The following is a 19,290-nucleotide window of genomic DNA, read 5'->3' on the forward strand; positions in this document are numbered from 1 at the left end:
GTGTATATCTCAGTTTCCCTACTTGTTTTGTAGCCGACACCATTAAGTTGGGATAAGGCTGAGTTTGTTTGTTTGTTGTTTTTTGTTGATCAAATCATGTCATATGTCATACTTATGAATAACATTACATTGGTACATGTTATACACCAACAAGATAGTCTGCAACACCTTGTTCCAGAATTGTCAAGTATTTCTTAATTGAAATCTTGGGCAAAATGCGCAAATCGTCAATGTAGATGTGTTTTAGTAGTCCCCAGTACTTTATTCCACCAAAAAATGTTAGGTGATTTGGCCAAAAATCATGAAATCTGGGTTTTTTTCCTCTTCCTATCGAAATTGTTGAAACTCACGATTGAAATGTTGAATTTATAACATTTCTTTACCGAAATTTCGAAACAAGACTTAGATTTCGGTTAAATCTGGTATGCCTATTGAGTCAACCCACGTTTCATTGAAATATTTCGTGAAATTTTGGTCAAAATGGCGTAGTTAAATGGGTCAGGCATGGGTGAGCAACTCTTATCCTCCCTTAGGTGTGTCAAATGGTCGCTCCGAAAAGGTTTTATGCATGTACGGGCCCAAACCAAAGTTGAATCGTTAAGGAGAGATTCAGTTTTTGGTTTTTATCGGATTGTCTTAACGGGCTTTTATTGGTCCATTATCGGTTTGTTACAGGTTCGGATCCGGTTTTCCATATATATAAAAAGAAATTAATACACACAAACCTTTATCGTTTTTCTCCTTTTTTTTTTGGATTTTAGCGGCTTTTTCGGTTTCGGCTGGCTTTAACAGTTAGTCCTGTTGGTTTTGGACTGGTTCCTAATAACCCCAAACCGAACACGACCGATAAAGGAATCAGTTAGGTTCAGGGTTTTCCGGTCAATTCCAGCTGGTACAACCAGTTCGTGTTGCTCTTTGATACCTCTTCTCTCCCTGTTGACCTGCCTAGCTCAAGGTACTAAAACTCAGAACTTGACTCTGGGAAAAACTGGGATCTCGCAAGATCTCGGTTGAGTTGGTGCATTTTTTTTTTTCAACTCAAAACCTCAACTTGGTGGGTTTTAGACCTAGTTTGGGTCTGAAACTTGGTAGTCAGCCTATTTTAGGCCATTCGCATTATCAGATTTTGCAAAAACAAAGTCCAAATAGGACTTTTACATCGGACCCTAAGTTGGTACGCGACGACGTACTAAAATACCATACTCTACACATAAATGACATAATTTAGTAATAGAAAGCAAGCAAAACATTCAATTAATGGTAAAACAACTTAATAAGCATTAGAAATGTTAAAGTGATACATCAAACTGTTTAACAATGTTACAACTATCATCACATAAAATTCCCTTGAATCAAGCATTCAGTCCCCACTAGTGCCACATAGTCTTCCCATGACATAGTGTTGTTGTACTGTTGCACATAGTTTTCTACAACAATCATATAAGAGTAGTCATCAGCATATGCCAAGTCTCCTATCCTAGGGTATAGCGGTTGCCATGAGGCGTGAGATCCACTACTACTGTATATTGAGGAATGTATGGGTGTGGCTGGTTTGGGACTGGGAATATGGGCCCAGTACAGCAAAATCCTTCAAACTTGAGATGAATCTTGAAGATGTGTTGCTGAATCCTTCAAATGTGCAGCTGAATCAACTCTCTGGCAAGTTACAACTTCAAATCCAGAGCCAAAATGAGTCACAACCTTCAAATGGAGAAGAAAACAGGCTTTGGGCAAAACTCGATCGAGTTCTGTCAAATTAGGTGCACTTTAAAGAGGTAGATGGGTTGACGTCGAGATCTCGAGTTACCCGAGATCTCGACTAAGAAATTACATATATGTAATTTCTTTTATATCTCCTACTTAAGAAGATAAGAAAAGGATTCTTTACCAATAAACGACGGGGAGGGTAAGGGTGAGCATCTTTTACCCACCTAGTTAAATGGGTAGTCTAAGGGTAAGCCATTCTTAGACTCCCTGTTTACCTTCCCAGCTAGGTATATATATGTGACTTGTTTCATATCGTCATATGTATGTATTAACAATCCCTATGGCCCAGTGGCTCCAGCCTATTCCATTCCAAATAGCCATATCCTATTGATAAGCATGTAGCTCAAGGTCCATCCAAAGTCCAATTACCAAAGGTCCAGTTTAAAATTTTGAATTTAAATCAGAAAATACAGGCTGAAATACCATTGATATGCTTTATCTGACTTACCTGTTTATCAACCGGGTAATGGAATTTTTGCCCTTGGCTTAGGGCAATTGTAAATCCATAAGTTATCCTATAGGGGTAAGGTTAAAGATCCCCTACATGCCTTATGGGTAAGGGCAAGGCCATTTCCCAACCCTACCCATTGCCATACATCATTGGTGTTGGAAGCATTTTTCCATAATTTGATAAATTCTTTTGAAGTTACGAACATTGTTAACCATCCCACATTCCAGCGGTCTAAAGATAAAGTTTAAATGATCAGAATTGTCTACTCATTTACCACTCATTTGTTTTCAATGGACGTTGGTCCTTGGAGGATACAGAGTACAGACTATCAAGGCTGGGTAGTCAGTCGGCCAACTGCCGAAGGATTTAGTTCAGGCAGGATCAGACGCTTTTGCCCCCCGAAAGAATCTGATATGTTTGGTTTTTTTAAACAATTTTGCCCTCCCTGGTTTTTGTACCACCGATCTGGTATCGGTATCTGTATCTCTATCTGTATTGGTATCAGCCTTAGCCGATCTGATCCCAATACCTAAATCCTTGAAGCTTCCTGTTCTGACAGTTTGTGAGAATTTCCTGTAAAGAGAAAAGGAGTATTTGTGGGACTTAAGAATCATTTTGAAACCATTTCTAGTAGAGGGTAGATATTAAAACCAGGCTGTTGCAGATCAGACAAATGCAAAATATTCTTTGGAGTAATCTCATCTCCCAGTTTTCTTTCCTATGACTGCAGAAGTCAATAGTTGCCCACTTGCCCATGGTCATATTATTGCTATCCACTATTTTGTTCACCTAATTCATTCCACTCCGCTACAATGGATAAATCATGGTTGCATCTCTCTATCAATCCTTAATGAGCTGTATTGTGTCAAGTTGGACAATGTTCAAATTGAATAGTCCTGCTGTGAGTCACAAATGAAGGGCTATTGAGGTATCTTATAGGGATCTGTGTGAGCTGAGAATTTTATTTTCATGTTTAAAATTTGTGCTTTAGTTAAAAATTTAATAGTAGTGGTCATAATTCACTTCTAACTTTTAAATGTGTAGGTTGGTTGGGATGAATCGACTGCTGGTGACAGACAGCCAAGAGTTTCTTTGTGGGAGATTGAGCCTTTAACCACATTTCCAATGTATCCATCATTGTTCCCGCTAAGGCTTAAACAACCTTGGCATCCTGGAATTTCTTCTTTGCATGGTATGTGTTTGTTATAACCTTTATATTTACTTTTTGCTATCTTTCTCTAAAAGAGCCATTATCCATTGCTGCCTATGTGGGGTCCTTGGAGAAGGGGGGGGGGGTTGAGTTTGGAGTCGGTCCTAACCATTGGCATTTTTTCCAAAATGGCCGCCCTCAAGACTCAAACCCAGGCATTGACCCTGGCAGTGTAAACCTTTTACCATTGCTAAGCATTGGCCCCTTTTTGCTGTCTTTTGTTGATGCAGAAAAAATCTGTGGTACCAGTGTTTTGGATTAGTTTTTGTGCAATTATGTGAGGCTTTAGCGTAAAGTTTGAATCTTGTACTTTCACCCCAACAAAAAATAAAAAAAAAGAGTTGAAATCATGGTTGTCAAGGCGTTGCCTTGGCATCCAGGAGGCGAGCCAAAGGCTCGCTTTCGCCCCTAGGGTGGTCGTAGATCAGCTTCGTATCGGCTTGACTCCTCAACTGTGCCTTAACAACTAGAGTTGCCTTGGTCGCCTTGTTGGTATCGTCTTGCATTCAGGCCCCCTCCAACGCCTAGACGGAGTGACAACTATGGTTGAAATAGAGGTTTAGTTAAGTTTTGGACTCTATTGATCATTTAACAATTCATAAAAATTGGAAAGTATCCTAATCAAAACATGAATGAATAGGATGTGTAGTTAGGAAAAAAATTTCGGATGATTTAATGTATTAATGTTTTTTTGAGTTAATGTTTGTGTTTGTGTATGCATAATTGTGTATATGATTAAGTGCCCCTCCCCCTTGTGGCATGTAAAATGAAGGCCTTCCATCCTATAAGCTATGTTTTAGAACTGGATTGAGCGTCAGTTACATAGGGTACATATATGGTAACATAAGGTTGACTTGTGATAATTGTATAAACTTTCATCCCGGAGGTAAAGAACAAAAGGATTTAACCATGATTGACTGTTAATGATCAATGTTATATTAAACCCAGATTAACCTGATAATATTAGTTCATAGATGCCAGTTTGCCTTGTGAAAGCTGCAGCCTTCAAATTGTAATTATCTTTATTGAAAATATTTCTGGTCCTAAACTTCTCTTGAAGTTGGAAGTGAGCCTTCCATTGAGATTAAAGTCTGCGGAGAGTGTCCTCTTTACTTTCGTCATGCTTCTTTTTCTCCTTTCCATTTTTGAGGGAAGCAACCTTTTTAGGATTCTTGCTTTCCATTTGCACGATTGGATTTTTTAGGTGTTTTCTCATATTAATTGTTTTCCATCCATCTGAGGTAGGTAACCATGGTTGTGATTTGCTTTTGAAACTTAGAGATAACTATTAAGGATTGGTTTGCTTGTCAAAAGAATAATGATGCTCAAGCATGTTAGACAATTTGGTCAGATGCTTGGTGGGGGAGGGGCAATTCTCTAGCAAAAATTTTGAATTTGATAAATAGTTATGCCTGACCTCTCCATTGACTCTCTTTCTCTTACCTCCCCACCCCGACCCTCTCGCGCTCCCCCCCCCCTCTCTCTCTCCCCATCCCCAACTGTATTACTCAATAATCTCTCATCCTTCAAGCTATTGGGTTCGCCGTGTTAAAGTTTTAGGGTTTGTTCAATATTGGTGTTCTAACTATCTCGCTCAGCTCAGGTAAAGCAAATCACCACCCCCAACTCTCTCGCACTCCCCATCTCTAATTGTCTCACTCAGTAATCCCCATCCCCAACTACCTTGTGCAATAATCTACATCCCCAACTCTCGCACTCCCCATCCCCTAACTTCTCGCACTATAATCCCCATTCCCAACTCTCTCTCTCGTTCACCTTCCCTACCTTGACCCTCTCGCAGCCCCCAACACTTACTCTCTCTCTCTCGCTTACTTTCCCATCCCCAACTCTCTCACTCAGTTCAGGTAAGTGGCTCCCTATCCCCGAATCTTTCTTGCTCACTTTCCCCATCCCCGACTCTCTATGCTAACTTCCCCCATCCCTGAACACCTCAAGAAGTTCAGGTAAGAGACTCCTGCCAAATTCTTCCCTCCTAAGAAAGGGGTTTTCAAGATTTCGACTGGGATTCAATCGAGCTAGTCACAGTCTGAGACCTGCTGTTTGCGGCGTTATTTTCCGGGGTTCGGCTACATCACTGCAGTAAAATCTATTAGAACAGACGTGTGGAGATCTTCCAGTTACCATAGCTTCTTCTACGGTAAGATCTTTTGGCTCAATTAGATTGAGACCCTCCGGTAAGGAGGTAACCATTTGATACTTTTTATTACTTTCTTGCTTTGTTGTGTAAGCGGTTTTTCTGCTTATATCTAGTTGTTTCATTACTTGTGGCTTGACCTCCTGTTCTTTGCATTGTCCACTTAACTGAACTTGTTTGGTTGTCTCGTTGATTTGTACATGAAAAAGCATAATTTTTCTTTTGTATGTCTTTAGGTTATGCATTTTGAAGTTGCATGTTCGTTTCTCTCTCTTCAAATAGTTCTCTGTCTTCAATCTGACCGGCTTATTGATTATGTCTTGATTAGAACCCTCCCATAAATATTGTCTTTCTATAGGATTGCTGGAGGTGTATGACTTCCTTTTCTTGTTTTCTAGCAAGTATGCATATTGTTAGTGTTGGAACCGCTTCCTCTAAAAGGCCGACCTTGTAACAAAGGGAGGAAACAATATGTATATCAAACAGGAGCTCTAACACGACGGACTATCCAAAGGGGGACACGGGTGGATAAATAATTTCAACACCTGCCCGCTCCCAGGGGGATTCGATACCGTGACCCCTGCTTGCTCTGATACCATGTTGTAACCGCTTCTTCTAAAATGCCGACCTTGTAGGAAAGGGAGGAAACAATATGTATATCAAACAGGAGCTCTAGCACGACAGACTATCCAAAGGTGGACATAGGTGGATAAACAAAGAAGTAGGAAAGGAGGAAACAATATGTATATCAAACAGGAGCTCTAACACGGCGGACTATCCAAAGGGGGACACGGGTGGATAAATAATTTCAACACCTACTCGCTCCCAGGGGGATTCGATACCGTGACCCCTGCCTGCTCTGATACTATGTTGGAACCACTTCTTCTAAAAGGCCGACCCGCCAACCTTGTAGGATAGGGAGGAAACAATACGTATCAAACAGGAGCTCTAACACGGCGGACTATCCAAAGGGGGACACGGGTGGATAAATAATTTCAACAATTAGGCTCTCTTTTTAAGTGTTGAGTTTGTTTGTCCAATGTATTAGGGGTTGCTCATCTTATTATATTTGTTATGTATGTCTCGAATTCTTGTACCTGTTTCGAAGAATGACCCGTTCCGACATTTTTTATGGCAACCCGAATGGATCTCTTTCTGAGATCTGTGATGGTAGCGGAGGGCTTGGGCCGATAGATTAACCCGATCCGATGGATGAGTATTTATATTCTTTATCTGCTTTGTTGTAAAGTGTGTGAGATTTTGGAGTTTTCGATTTAGGGTTTCTGGGAGAGTGAAGCAGCGCCATTTTGGGTGTTCTTGAGAGATCTCCATTGTAACTTTCTCCAATTTACATAATGAAACATGCTCGCCTTCGCCTATGGACGTAGCACACCATATTGGTGTGTGAACCACGTTAAATCTCCATGTCATCTTGCTCTGTTTCATTTTTGTTCGTGTATTGGTTGGTGTTTGTTCTAACAATATTTTATTGTATATATTTATTTATATTAATATTTTCTTGGTGCGTCAAGTAGGCAGTTGATACCGTAATATATGCAGCCAATCACCTTTTGCAAAGATCCTATATATGAGTGTATCTTTATTACGTAAGTTTCAAGTCCTATTGACCTTTTGCAAGGGCGTCCCCTATATGCGATGCGCCGTGTCTTAGCCCGGATGCGGTTTCAAGTAGACAAGGTTTCTCGTTCTGTGGAGAAGTGTGAGTGAAGAACTTAGTCCAAAAGCATAGGATTAGATTAGCATCTTGGAACATTGGTACCTTAATGGGCAAGAGTCTAAAGTTGATAGATGCGATGAAGAGAAGAAGGATCAATATTGCATGTATACAAAAGACTAGATGGAAGGGCAAAAAAATAAGGAGTTGGACAACTATAAGGGAGATCGAAATAATAGATATTGAGTGGGCATAGTAGTTGATAAAGATCTAAAGAAAAATGTGGTGGATGTTATAAGATTGGAAGAGGATTATATCCGTCAAGCTTGTGTTGGAGAAAGAGGTTATGAATATAATTAGTGGTTACACACCACAAGTAGGATTGGATGAAGGTAGTAAGATACGATTTTGGGAACACATGGATGGATTAATGTGAGGTTTGGATGAAGATTGTAAGTTACAATTTTGGGAACACATGGATTAATGTGAGGTTTTAGTCAAGAAGAAAAGGTGATTATAGGGGGTAATCTGAATGGACATGTGGGGAGAGATCGTAGAGGCTATGATGGCGCACAGGGAGGTTATGGTTTTGGAGAGAGGAATGAGGAGGGGATCTCAGTTTTAGATTTTGCTGTGGCTTATGATAATTGTGAACACTTTCTTTGAAAAGAGAGAGGAGCATTTAGTCGCATACAAAAGTGAGAATCATATCAGCCAACTAGATTGATCGATGTAAGGAATGTAAGGTTATACCTGGGGATAGCCTAACCACTCAACATAAATTGATGGATCTGTGTCTCATTATGCAGAATCGTAAGATAGGGAAGTCTATTTGCTCTAAGATAAGGTGGTGAAGCCTAAAAGGAGACTCTTTGAATTCATTTATTGATAAAGTGGTCATACAAGGAAAGTGAGACTTTGAGGGAGACGCCAATGCGATGTGGAACGAGATTTCAACATGTATTAAAAAGGTTGCTAAAGAGGTCTTAGGTGAATTGAAAGGAAAACGACATACCCCTGGGGAGACTTGATGGTGGGATAATGAGGTTCAAGCAGCTATTAAAATTAAGAAAGATAGTTTTAAGACATGGCAAAGGACTAGGGCTATTGAGGATAAAAAAAAAATGTTGAAATTTGCCAGAAATGAAGCTAAGATGATTTATGAAAAGCAAGGACGAAAAAATATGAAGACGTTTATAATAACCTGAGCACGAAGAAAGGGGGAAAATAGCTATTTATAAGATAGTTAGAATGAGAGAAAGGAAGAGTAGAGCTTTCGACCATATAAGATGTATTAGAAGTGAAGCTGATAGAGTACTAATAAGGGATGAGGACATTAAGGAGGGATGGAAAGTGCTTTTACAGACTACCCAATGAAGTGATTTTTGAGTAATAGTACCCCAGAAGGCTGCACTACTCATCTAGACACCACATGTCGTAAATATATATGCAAAATCAGGGTGTTTGAAGTGAAAGATGCTTTAAGAAAGATGAAAGTAGGCAAGGCACCTGGCTTAGATGGGGTCCCAATGGAGGTATGGAAGAGCTTATGAATTTGTGGTTTATCTTGAGTTACCAAATTGTTTAATAAGATTATGAGGTAAAAAAATGCCAAATGAATGGAGGAAAAGCATTGTGGTCCCGATTTACAAAAATAAAGATTATTTATAGAGCTACAATACTATAGAGGCATAAAACTAATGAGACATACTATGAAGTTATGGGAGAGGATTATAGGAACCCACTTGAAAAAAGAAACTATTATTTTAAAGAACCAATTTGATTTTATGCCAGGAAGATCTACGATGGAAGCTATTTACTTACATAGGAAGCTCATGGAAAGGTTTAGAGAGGGCAAGAAGGATCTCCATATGGTATTTATTGACCTAGAAAAAGCATCGAGCCCTTGACAGGGTCCCGAGAGATTTAATCTGGCATATTCTTGAGAAGAGAGGGTTTCAAGTAAATATGTGGACATAATTAAATATATGTATGAAGATGTGGTGACTAGCGTAAGAACAGTTGGAGGTTGTTAGCATTGTTATGGAGTTCTTTTTTCTTTAGTCCAAGCTGGATCTTCTTTCTTTAATTATTTGTATAATCCAGCTTGAGGGGGAGTGTTGGAATATGTACTCCAGAATACCGTGGGGGTATTCTGGTCTTTTTGGGGTAGTTTTTATGTTATTAAGTGTAAGTCGGCTATGTGGGTTTTAGTCCCACATCGCCTATTTTAGTCTCTTGTAACTTTCCCCTCTATTATAAATAGAGGGGCTTACCTATCAATTAATACAAGCAATTATTCTCTTATTCTCTCTTTCTCTCTTCTCTTCTCTCTCTAAGGTTACTGGTTACAGGTCCTAGGTTCTTTACATGGTATCAGAGCAGGCAGGGGTCACGGTATCGAGTCCCCCTGGGAACGGGCAGGTGTTAAAAAATTATTTATCCACCCGTGTCCCCCTTTGGATAGTCCGCCATGTTAGAGCTCCTGTATGATATACATATTGTTTCCTCCCTTTCCTACAAGGTCGGTTTTGGTTTTCTTTATCTATATTCTTCATCTAATTCAGTTTGTTTTCCCTGCTTGCTGCTCTAGTTATTTCACTTCAAGATTCTATGTCACTATGACAATCTGAGATTCATTACTGGATAGCTATTGAAGATCGTTGAAAGTTGCCTTTTTTAGAAGCCATTCCAGTCCTGGTTTGCTGATCATGTCTGTCCAAGTTTTGAAGATCTATTTTTTCAAGTTCTTGAAGGTTTATTTGGGAGCTGCATTCATTTTGAAGCTGGATTCTGCTACAACTTATTTTTTCCCATTTTATTCAAGTTGAACATTAGTACCATGTATGCACCAACTTGAGGGGGAGTGTTAGCATTGTTATGGAGTTCTTTTTTCTTTAGTCCAAGCTGGATCTTCTTTCTTTAATTATTTGTATAATCCAGTTTGAGGGGGAGTGTTGGAATATGTACTCCAGAATATCGTGGGGGTATTCTGGTTTTTTTGGGGTAGTTTTTATGTTATTAAGTGTAAGTCGGCTATGTGGCTTTTAGTCCCACATCACCTATTTTAGTCTCTTGTAATTTTCCTCTCTATTATAAATAGAGGGGCTTACCTATCAATTAATACAAGCAATTATTCTCTCATTCTCTCTTTTCTCTCTTCTCTTCTCTCTCTAAGGTTACTGGTTACAGGTCCTAGGTTCTCTACAAAGGTCAAGGTAGTGAATTCCCAATTACAATTGGGTTACATCAAGGATTAGTCTTAAGCCCTTATCATGGATGATTTAACTAGAGACATCCAAGATGAGGTTCCTTGGTGTATGCTTTTCGCTGATGATATTGTGTTGGTGGACAAGACAAAAGTAGGGATTAACGCTTAGTTGGAGCTATGGGGATCAACCTTGGAATCAAAAGGTTTTAAGATAAGTAGAACAAAAACGGAGTATATGGTGTGTAACTTTAGTTACACTAGTACAATTAATGAGGTGGTAAATATTGATGAGAGGGAGATTCCACAAAGTGTTTATTTTAGGTATCTGGGCTCAATCATAAATAAAGGTGATATAGAGGATGATGCTGCTTAGAGAATTAAAGTAGGTTGATTGAAGTGGAGAGGTGCGTTCAGAGTGTTGTGTGATCGGCTCATTTCTTTAAAGCTTAAAGGAAAATTTTACAGGCCATGATGTGTGGTGTGAAATGTTGGGCAGTTAAGATGCTGCATTATGCGTATAGAAAAGCCAAGTGTAGCAAAAATGAGAATGTTGAGATTGATTTGTGGCAAAGGCAAAGTAAGGAGTGACGACATTAGAGCTGAGTTGGGAGTAGCTCCGATTCATGATAAGCTATGGAAAAGTCGTTTGAGGTGTCTTGGCCATGTTCAACGGAGGCTTGCGGATGCTCCAGTTTGGAGAAGTGATTTGATTCAGATTGAAAGCTCTAAAAGAGCCAGGGGCAGGCCTAAAATAACCCTAGGAGAGATGGTGAGGAAAGACATTCATGGCCTAGGCCTTCTACAACGTATGACTTCGAATAGAGCTGATTGGAGAGCAAGAATCCATGTAGCCGACCCCATTTAGTTCGGATAAGGCTATGTTGTTGTTGTTGTTGTTGCATAAATAGTTATGCCTGACTTTATTGGGGGTGGCATTGATACATGTCTCAAACTCAACCCAAAAAAAAAAAAAAAAAAAAAAAACGAATGTCCCTTAACTCTTAAATGGCTCAATCTTTATATATGATGGGTATATTACATACATGGGGAAGTATTTGCCTCCTTTCCCATGATCAAACTGGAGCTAGGAACGTAGCAGTGAATGGAGCTTAGTGTCACAGCCCGCCCAACAAAGGCCCACGACCCTAACTTGCAAGCCCATGGACTTGGACATTGGGCTAAACCAAGTCCATGACCTAGAACTCTCTACACTTGAAGAAGAGATGTTCTAGAACCTCAAAAAGCATGGAAGGTTAAGGAAGGTTCTAGAGAAGCTTCTAGAAACCTTGTATATAGTTAAGGAAGTGAGGAGACTTCTAGAGATCTCCAAGTAACCAGAATTCTCCACAAAGGAGGTGGGAATGTTCTAGTCCCTTAGATTAGAAATTTCTTAACCATTGGATAGTTGACACTTGTAAATATCTTAGGCATTCTTTGGGTTCTTGGTTGCCTATAAATAGAGGTGGCCTCATTTGGCCAAGGCACCACCCAACAACCAAGCAAGCAAGCATTCAAGCTTTGTACTCAAAATTCCTAGTGCAATACAAGTTCCATTCACTCAAACTCTCTCATACTCTCTTGTGTTCTCTAAGTTCTCTTCCTAAGTCCTTTGCTAGAGTTGTGGAATGGCTGACTTAGTGCTAGCGTGAGTGCTAAGTGCCGGCGCGGTTGCTTAGAGAGGTCTAAGTCCGTGACATTAGGCTAAGGAAAGGTTTTTTGCTTGTTTACTATTCAACATGGGATGTATTAAACGCTTATGAGAAAAAAATTTCTGTTTAAAATGTGATCAATGCTGCTATTGTTCATGTATTACAAGGGATAATATGATGACTATGGGTGAAGCATTAGATAAGGACCCTCTAGAATGGATATGCCAACTTTTTTACTCCATTTTAATTGGATTTGTAGAGGGTGGACCTTGGTGCAACGGTAAGGTTGCTCCACTGTGACCAAGTGGTCACAGGTTCGAGTCTCTAGAAACAGCCTCTCCGCAAAGTAGGGGTAAGGCTGCGTACATTATGACCTTCCCCAGACCCTATAGTGGCGAGAACCTTTTGCACTGGGTACGCACTTTAATTGGATTTGTAGCCAGCATATTGCAAACCTAGTTGTTGGGTTTTTATCTTAGTTGTATTGGGTTAAGGGCAGATTTGCTAGCCTCATTGCTTATCATCTTGCCTTGTAAAACTCATACTTCTGCTATTTTGTCAAATTAGTATGGGGCTTACACTTAGGTTTGGCATTCGTTAATTATGGTTTAAACCGTTCCATTGCCCCCAGCCAACCTCTAATGGATGCGGGTATGTTATCAGGTTAGGGGTGTGCTTGCCTAATAAATTGACGAGTCCATGCATGGTAACTTGGGGCAGGTTTGGGTTGAGAAATATTTAGTAAAGGGCATGGTTTTGACTACAAGATCTGCCATACTTTGAGCATTTCAAAACCCCAAGCAATTGCCAACTTTGCTTTTGATTTAATTGGTAATCTGAGGCAGGTCATGAGCGTGCCCGTCCAATGGAGGTTCTTATTTCGTTCAGCCAGTTGAAAAGATATGGCTGAACATGTGTGAAAATTTTGACTGGGCTGGAGCCGCTGTGGGATCCGTATGGGTTGAAATTTCGAGTCATTTTATATGTTATACACCATGCAGCTGATTGAGACGGGATGGTTCTATATCAAATAGACACTAAGTTCTCCAGAAACTGGGGTATCAGCCATTTGAAATTTTCGGTTGTTAGGGAGCTTTTGTTGATGAGGGGTATGTTTAACTAGAACTCTCTAGGAGGTTGGGTGTTTTTTTTTAAAATGTTTTTTAATAGGTTTGAGTTGGGTGTATACCTGTTCAAGGTTACTTTCCAATTTGCTTTTCTTATTTTGGTTTAGGAAATCTGAATCATAGCCTCAACATTTGATACGTAGTCCTAGATTTTGTTTGAATGACATCATTTGGTTTAGTTACTTTCTGAATTCTGTTTTCTCAAGTCCCAATGCAATTTGGAACTAGAAAGTGGATAATTTTCTTGTGATTCAAACATAGTAACCCAATATAAGCTTGGGAATGTCCAATGATTGTAGGTTTTTCATTATTTTTTAATTGAATTACGGAGGTGAAGCTTGAATTATTATTTTATTTATTTTTTGGGTAGTTGGTTGATGTTTAATGTTTAGTAGATGAAGGTTTCAAGCCCAGGTCTAGAGTACAAATCTCTCTGGACTGACCAATTTAACTAGCTGTGTGTCTTAAAGAATTCAGAGTTAAACTACGCTAGAGAGGAGACTTGAAACTTGGACCAACATATGTAGTGCAAGCCAAATCTACTTTGAAATATATGATGCTTGTTAGTTATTTATTTATTTCGGTCTCTGTTAAAGACTAAAATCAAGTTACTGATTTTTGCAGCTCTTGACTATTGCTAAGAGCTACCCTCTCGTACTTCTACTCTTACCTTCTGGATTCTAGTTCAGGTCCATAACATAGCTCCATAACCTCCACCTCTCCACCAATTTTGGCCGGCCCATGATATCACCTCCACTAACAAATCTCCAACACATTGAATTTATGATGTGGAAGGATCAATTTGAGGCTGTCATACTTGTCTACTGTTGAAAAATCAATGCAGTTTTCTTTTAGTTACTTGGGCTTTGTTATTTTCTTTTCAAAATTGTTTTTCTTTTAGTGGTTGCAATTCAAATGTCTATTTGGCTAGGTTGGTAGGAGGGTTATGTTCCATGCAAACTTAAGTTAGGGTTTAGAAGTTTTCGATTTTAAGAACTTTAGACATATTACTGAAAGAGTTCCTTGTTGTTTATGAAAAATTGTCAGAAAAAAAAATCCTCTCGTATTTTGTTTTCTTTACTGCACGAGCCTTGGTGCAATGGTTAAGTTGTGCTATTGCAACCTGTTGGTTGCAGGTTCAAAACTTAGAAACAGCCTCTTTCCTTGTTAATTATGAAAGTTGTCAGAAAAAATTCCTATCTTATTTTGTTTTCTTTAATGGGTGAGCCTTGGCACGATGGTTAAGTTGTGCTATTGCAACCTGTTGGTTGCAGGTTCAAAACTTGGAAACAGCCCCTCTTGCGAAGTAGGGGGTAAGGCTGCGTACATTTGCCCCTCCCAAACCCTGCAGTAGCGGGAGCCTCGTGCACTGGGTAGCTCTTTTTTTATTTTTTTTTTCTTTCCTTTATTTGATATTTTGTGAACTCTGTAATGAACTGAAAATATGAAATAAGTACAGTTGGAAACTGAGTTAAGAAAATCATTCCCTAGGTTCAATTAGGGTTTGCTATCTTTTCTGATGTGTTTTCTCCCCCCTCCCCCTCATTTGATTGTTGTGCTGCTTTTAACAATTGAAACCATAGCTGATTGTCATACAGCAACTGTTTACTAACAGTTCTACTTGTCACATTTAAGCCAGCATACTTAAATTTGAATTTAGAACCTTAAGAGTTCCTATCTACCTCAGATACATCATTAGTCAAATAGATTCCACCAATCCCTATGCAATTTTAGAGGAGATGAAACCCAATTTTCTTGCTTAAAATGGTCTTAGGTACTACCCTGAGACTTTTCATTACCAATAACAAACAACGTTTTTTTCCATATAGGTGATCAGTAGATAGGATAGATTGAATTGTAAATGATTCCTCATCAGTGGGGATAGATCTGTCTCAATGGCCAAGAAAGTTACTGCAATTGTTAATCCTTCACCACCGATATGTTGTTTTTCAATGCAAATATCAGGCTTGTTTTTATTATTGTTGTTGTTTTATTACTGTTCTGTTTCAGATGGTAAAGATGATGCAGCGAATGCCTTCATGTGGCTGAGAGGGGATAATGGAGAGCGAAGTCTTCAATCCTTGAATTTTCAGGGATTTGGGGTGGGCTCCTGGATGCAGCGGAGGCTTGATCTGCCATTGCTGGGAAATGAACATGATCAACAATACCAGGCCCTCGCAGCGGCAGCCTTGCAGGAAATAAGAAGTGGCGAGCCTCTGAAACAGCAATATATGCAATTTCAGCAGCCTTTACCTTTCCAATACCAGCAACAGTCATGTGGACCTAATCAACTGTTGCAGCAGCAAATGATACAACAATCACTTTCTCAGCAGATTGTGCATTCCCAAGCCCAAAATTTAGCTGATAACCAGCCTCGACATCTTTTGCAGCCACAACTGTTTCTGCCACTAAATGATCAGCAGAAGCAGCAGCAACAAACATATCAGGAAGCTTTTCAGATTACAAATGATCATCTCCAGCAGCAGCAAACTTTATCTGCTCCTTTATGCCAGAAACCAGATTTTACAGATTCAAACATAACCTTCTCAGCTGCAATAAACCCTTCATGTATGCAGGGTATGTTGGGTTCACTTTGTCCTGATGGGAGTGGCAATATCCTGAATTTCCCAAGAATTGGTCAGTCCATGCTGAGTGAGCAGCAACAACAGCAGTCCTGGGTACCAAAACTTGCCTTTTCACAAGCCAATGCTTTTGGTAACTCTGCATCTGTCCCACAATTTACTGGCAAAGATGGCTCTGTGGAGGCTGACAGTTGTAGTGCAGATGCACAGACCCATACTTTATTTGGTGTTAACATTGATTCATCAGAGCTCCTGCTTCCCAATTCAGTGCCCAATCTAGGTACCTCTTCAATTGATGCTGATGTGTCCTCCATTCCTTTTGGAGCTTCTGGCCTTCATAGTCCTTTGTATGGTTGCATGGATGATTCTTCTGATTTGCTGCATAGTGCGGGGCAAGTTGATCCACAAACCAAAACGTTTGTGAAGGTGAGCAGGAAGTTGGTTCTCATTTGAGACTCCATTGTAAAGCAATTGGTTTGATGATGCTGTTTGAGATTTGTGCAGGTCTACAAATCAGGATCAGTTGGGAGGTCACTGGACATCACCCGCTTCAACAGCTACCATGAGCTGAGAGAGGAGCTTGGTCAGATGTTCGGTATTGAGGGGCTACGGGATGACCCTTTAAGATCAAGCTGGCAGCTTGTATTCGTTGACAGGGAGAATGATATCCTTCTCCTTGGAGACGACCCTTGGGAGTAAGTACTGTGTAAAAGTTACCTGAAGACCTTTTTGAAATATGGGCAAAGGTTGGGCACGCCACCCGCTCCAGGTATGCGGGCGGCCTTGACCAATGGGTGGAGTGGGATGGGAGGGGCAGGGTAGTCCTTTCCATGGGAGGGAGGGACAGACAAACACAGGGTGGGCATCCTGGCGGCGTGCCCACCCTTTTCCCTTGAAATATAGATTCTAAATAATATGTTTATTTCAATGTAAGATGGTCTGAAGTTAATAGAGAATGTAATATACCTAAGTTTAGAGTTTGTTTCATCAGAAGCAAAATGAAAGGAGATCAACTTTACTGTGGGGCCAACTCTTCAGACCATTTTACATCTGGGAATCTTATGTCGAAACAAATGGAGCTGAAACAGCACACACAATTTTCTTTAGCCTTTTTGGTGATTTTTTTTTTTTGGGTTTATGCTCATCAACTGTTCTTTTATATTAAGAGGATCCAGTTTTTTTGCATGCGCCGTTTACATACAAGGTCGATGCATTGGGTGCTTCATTCCGGGGTGCGGGGTGGTGGGGGGGGGGGCAGAAATGTTGTTACACAATCCTCTCTCTCCCATCCAATTGTTGAAGTGACCACTGTGTACACGGCCATGCAGAAAACCTTTTTCCTAATAAGAATGAACTCATTTTATAATTTTTTTTTATGAAGGGAAATTTATTAACACCAAAGACAAAGAATACAGGCATCATTATAGATGGTCTCAAAAAGTTCGACTGTTGTTTGCACACGCATACCAGATAGAAGTAGATAATCCTCCCTACAGGACGAGTCAAACCAAGAAATAAATGAATAAATAAATAAATCTCTACATGATGACCTAAATACTCTAGCACACATTATCTTTACCCCACTTGGTTAATGCATGAGCATTCCTGTTATAGGTTCATGGAAAGTATGATAATGTGAATTCTCCAAAATTTAACAAGCCATTTTTAATTCTAAAACCATATCCATAATCTTCCAAGGCTTATTGCATCGATCATCGTCATTGAAAAGATCCAAACTTTGCATTTGTGTAACATGTAGCTTTCTTCCTACAAAGCCTTCTTGTGACACCCTCCCTCACTGCATCTCTAATGGAGATGGCTTCAATGATTGAAGCATCTGTAATGTGATACAGACCGGAAGTAGTAATTATTGCTCTTAGATGATTTTGTAAATAGTGATGGGTCTAAATGTAGAATTTGTACCTGTGTCTGTCAGCTGATGGAATGTATGGCTATATGTGCAGGGCATTTGTAAATAATGTGTGGTATATCAAGATCCTTTCACCCGAGGATGTGAAGAAACTAGGGAAACAAGGGGCTGAGGCCATAAGCTCGAATGGTGGTCAAAGGCTAAGCAATGGTGGGTGTGATGGTCGAAACATAGCATCTGACCTTTCCTGGTAGCTGTTGTGGCTACTGAAAATGAGACAAGATGGTATGACCTAACACATCATTTGGCCCTTGTGCTGATGATTTTCTTGTGGTTTGCTTTTAATCTTTTGTGACTTGAAAGTATATGGCTCATGATACTTTTCTTCTGTTAGAAATTACATGATTCTCCTTGTCTGCATATCAAGCTGATACTTTAGTCCAAGCTTTTGGGCTCTTTAGTAAAACATAAAATTTAAACTAAGTAAAGCGTAAGTACAAAGAGTATGCTAGAAAATTCAACCAAAAAAGAAAATAGAATGCCTCTGGCCAATCACGACTCTGGGCTTCTGGTTAAATGTGATCCATAGAGTAGTGTACTGGGCTGCAAAGTCTTCTGTTGATTTCTCTTATACATTAATAGGGATCTGGGACTCAAACAAAAAGTTCCAAGTTCGGATTCACGGATGAATACCGACTTACTAATTAGCTACTAGAACAAATAGAAAGAAGGAAAGATTCACTGCATCAGAATGTGATTGATCTTCAGATTTTATTCAGAGGCCTTGCTTAATTGCTCAAGTGTCAGATAACTTGAGAAGATTAATAAGAATGATTGGAGTCAACCACCCCCCCCCCCCACCCACTCCCTCCAAATGCTTCATAATTTTTCCTGGTTGGGACACCTAGCATCCAAAACATGTGTCAGGATAGCATTGGCTATAATTAACTTGAGTTTACATTCATTTATCTATCCATATGTCTACATTAACAAGTGTCTGTCACTGCCATGATCTATGTCCAAGTTGCTCAAATAATTGTCTGTCACTGTTAGAGCTGAGCTCTATCCATAACAAATAAAACTTTCCATCTTATGTAATTGGCTTCTGCTTAATTGTTTTGGTGTTTCTACTAGGTAAAAACTTCATTAATTTGAGGGGTTCAGTAGTCCAGCTGGTATTTCAGACTAATGAAATCCCTTTGGGTGTATGGTTAGACTTACCTTATTCATTCAGGAAAGAAAACTTAAATTTCTTAATGGCTTTATTAGCCCTTGATATGAGAATAGAGTAACTGTGTGGTTAGACTAACCTTCTTGATGGCTTTATTACCAATGTAATTTGCTTTTGAATTGAATTTACTTCAAATTGGTGCAGATTTTCCAGGAGAAAAAGGTAGCATTTCCACGATGGAGCAGTAATAATAGTTGTATAAGGTGAAGTTTGAGATTACGAACTCTTTGAACAGCTGTTGTGATTTCTTATGTGATATAAATATGCACAACATATGCAGGGTTTACATAAACCTGCGGTGCCTTTAAATTCTCCACCTATTTGTTTGTATTGCATTAATTCATCAGTCTGAAAACTTAGAA

At 39.6% G+C, this 19,290-nt stretch overlaps 1 protein-coding gene across 3 annotated transcripts in view; it reads left to right on the plus strand.

Annotated features, from left to right (window-relative positions):
* LOC122664467 (auxin response factor 12-like) overlaps positions 1-19,290 on the plus strand; it is a 31,797-nt gene extending 12,507 nt beyond the window's left edge. Inside the window, exons 11-15 of one of the 3 annotated variants that reach the window (XM_043860290.1) lie at positions 3,263-3,410; positions 15,256-16,253; positions 16,332-16,522; positions 17,792-17,982; positions 19,073-19,290. In XM_043860290.1, coding sequence (XP_043716225.1) covers positions 3,263-3,410; positions 15,256-16,253; positions 16,332-16,522; positions 17,792-17,951 — 1,497 coding nt within the window. In that variant the 3' untranslated portion in view covers positions 17,952-17,982; positions 19,073-19,290. Of the gene's footprint in view, positions 1-3,262; positions 3,411-15,255; positions 16,254-16,321; positions 16,523-17,791; positions 17,998-18,870; positions 18,986-19,072 lie in introns of those variants that run through there. The other 2 variants (XM_043860291.1, XM_043860292.1) reach the window with 2 other exon arrangements.

Source organism: Telopea speciosissima, chromosome 6 (assembly GCF_018873765.1).
Source record: "Telopea speciosissima isolate NSW1024214 ecotype Mountain lineage chromosome 6, Tspe_v1, whole genome shotgun sequence".
In the NCBI taxonomy this organism is placed as follows: domain Eukaryota; kingdom Viridiplantae; phylum Streptophyta; class Magnoliopsida; order Proteales; family Proteaceae; genus Telopea; species Telopea speciosissima.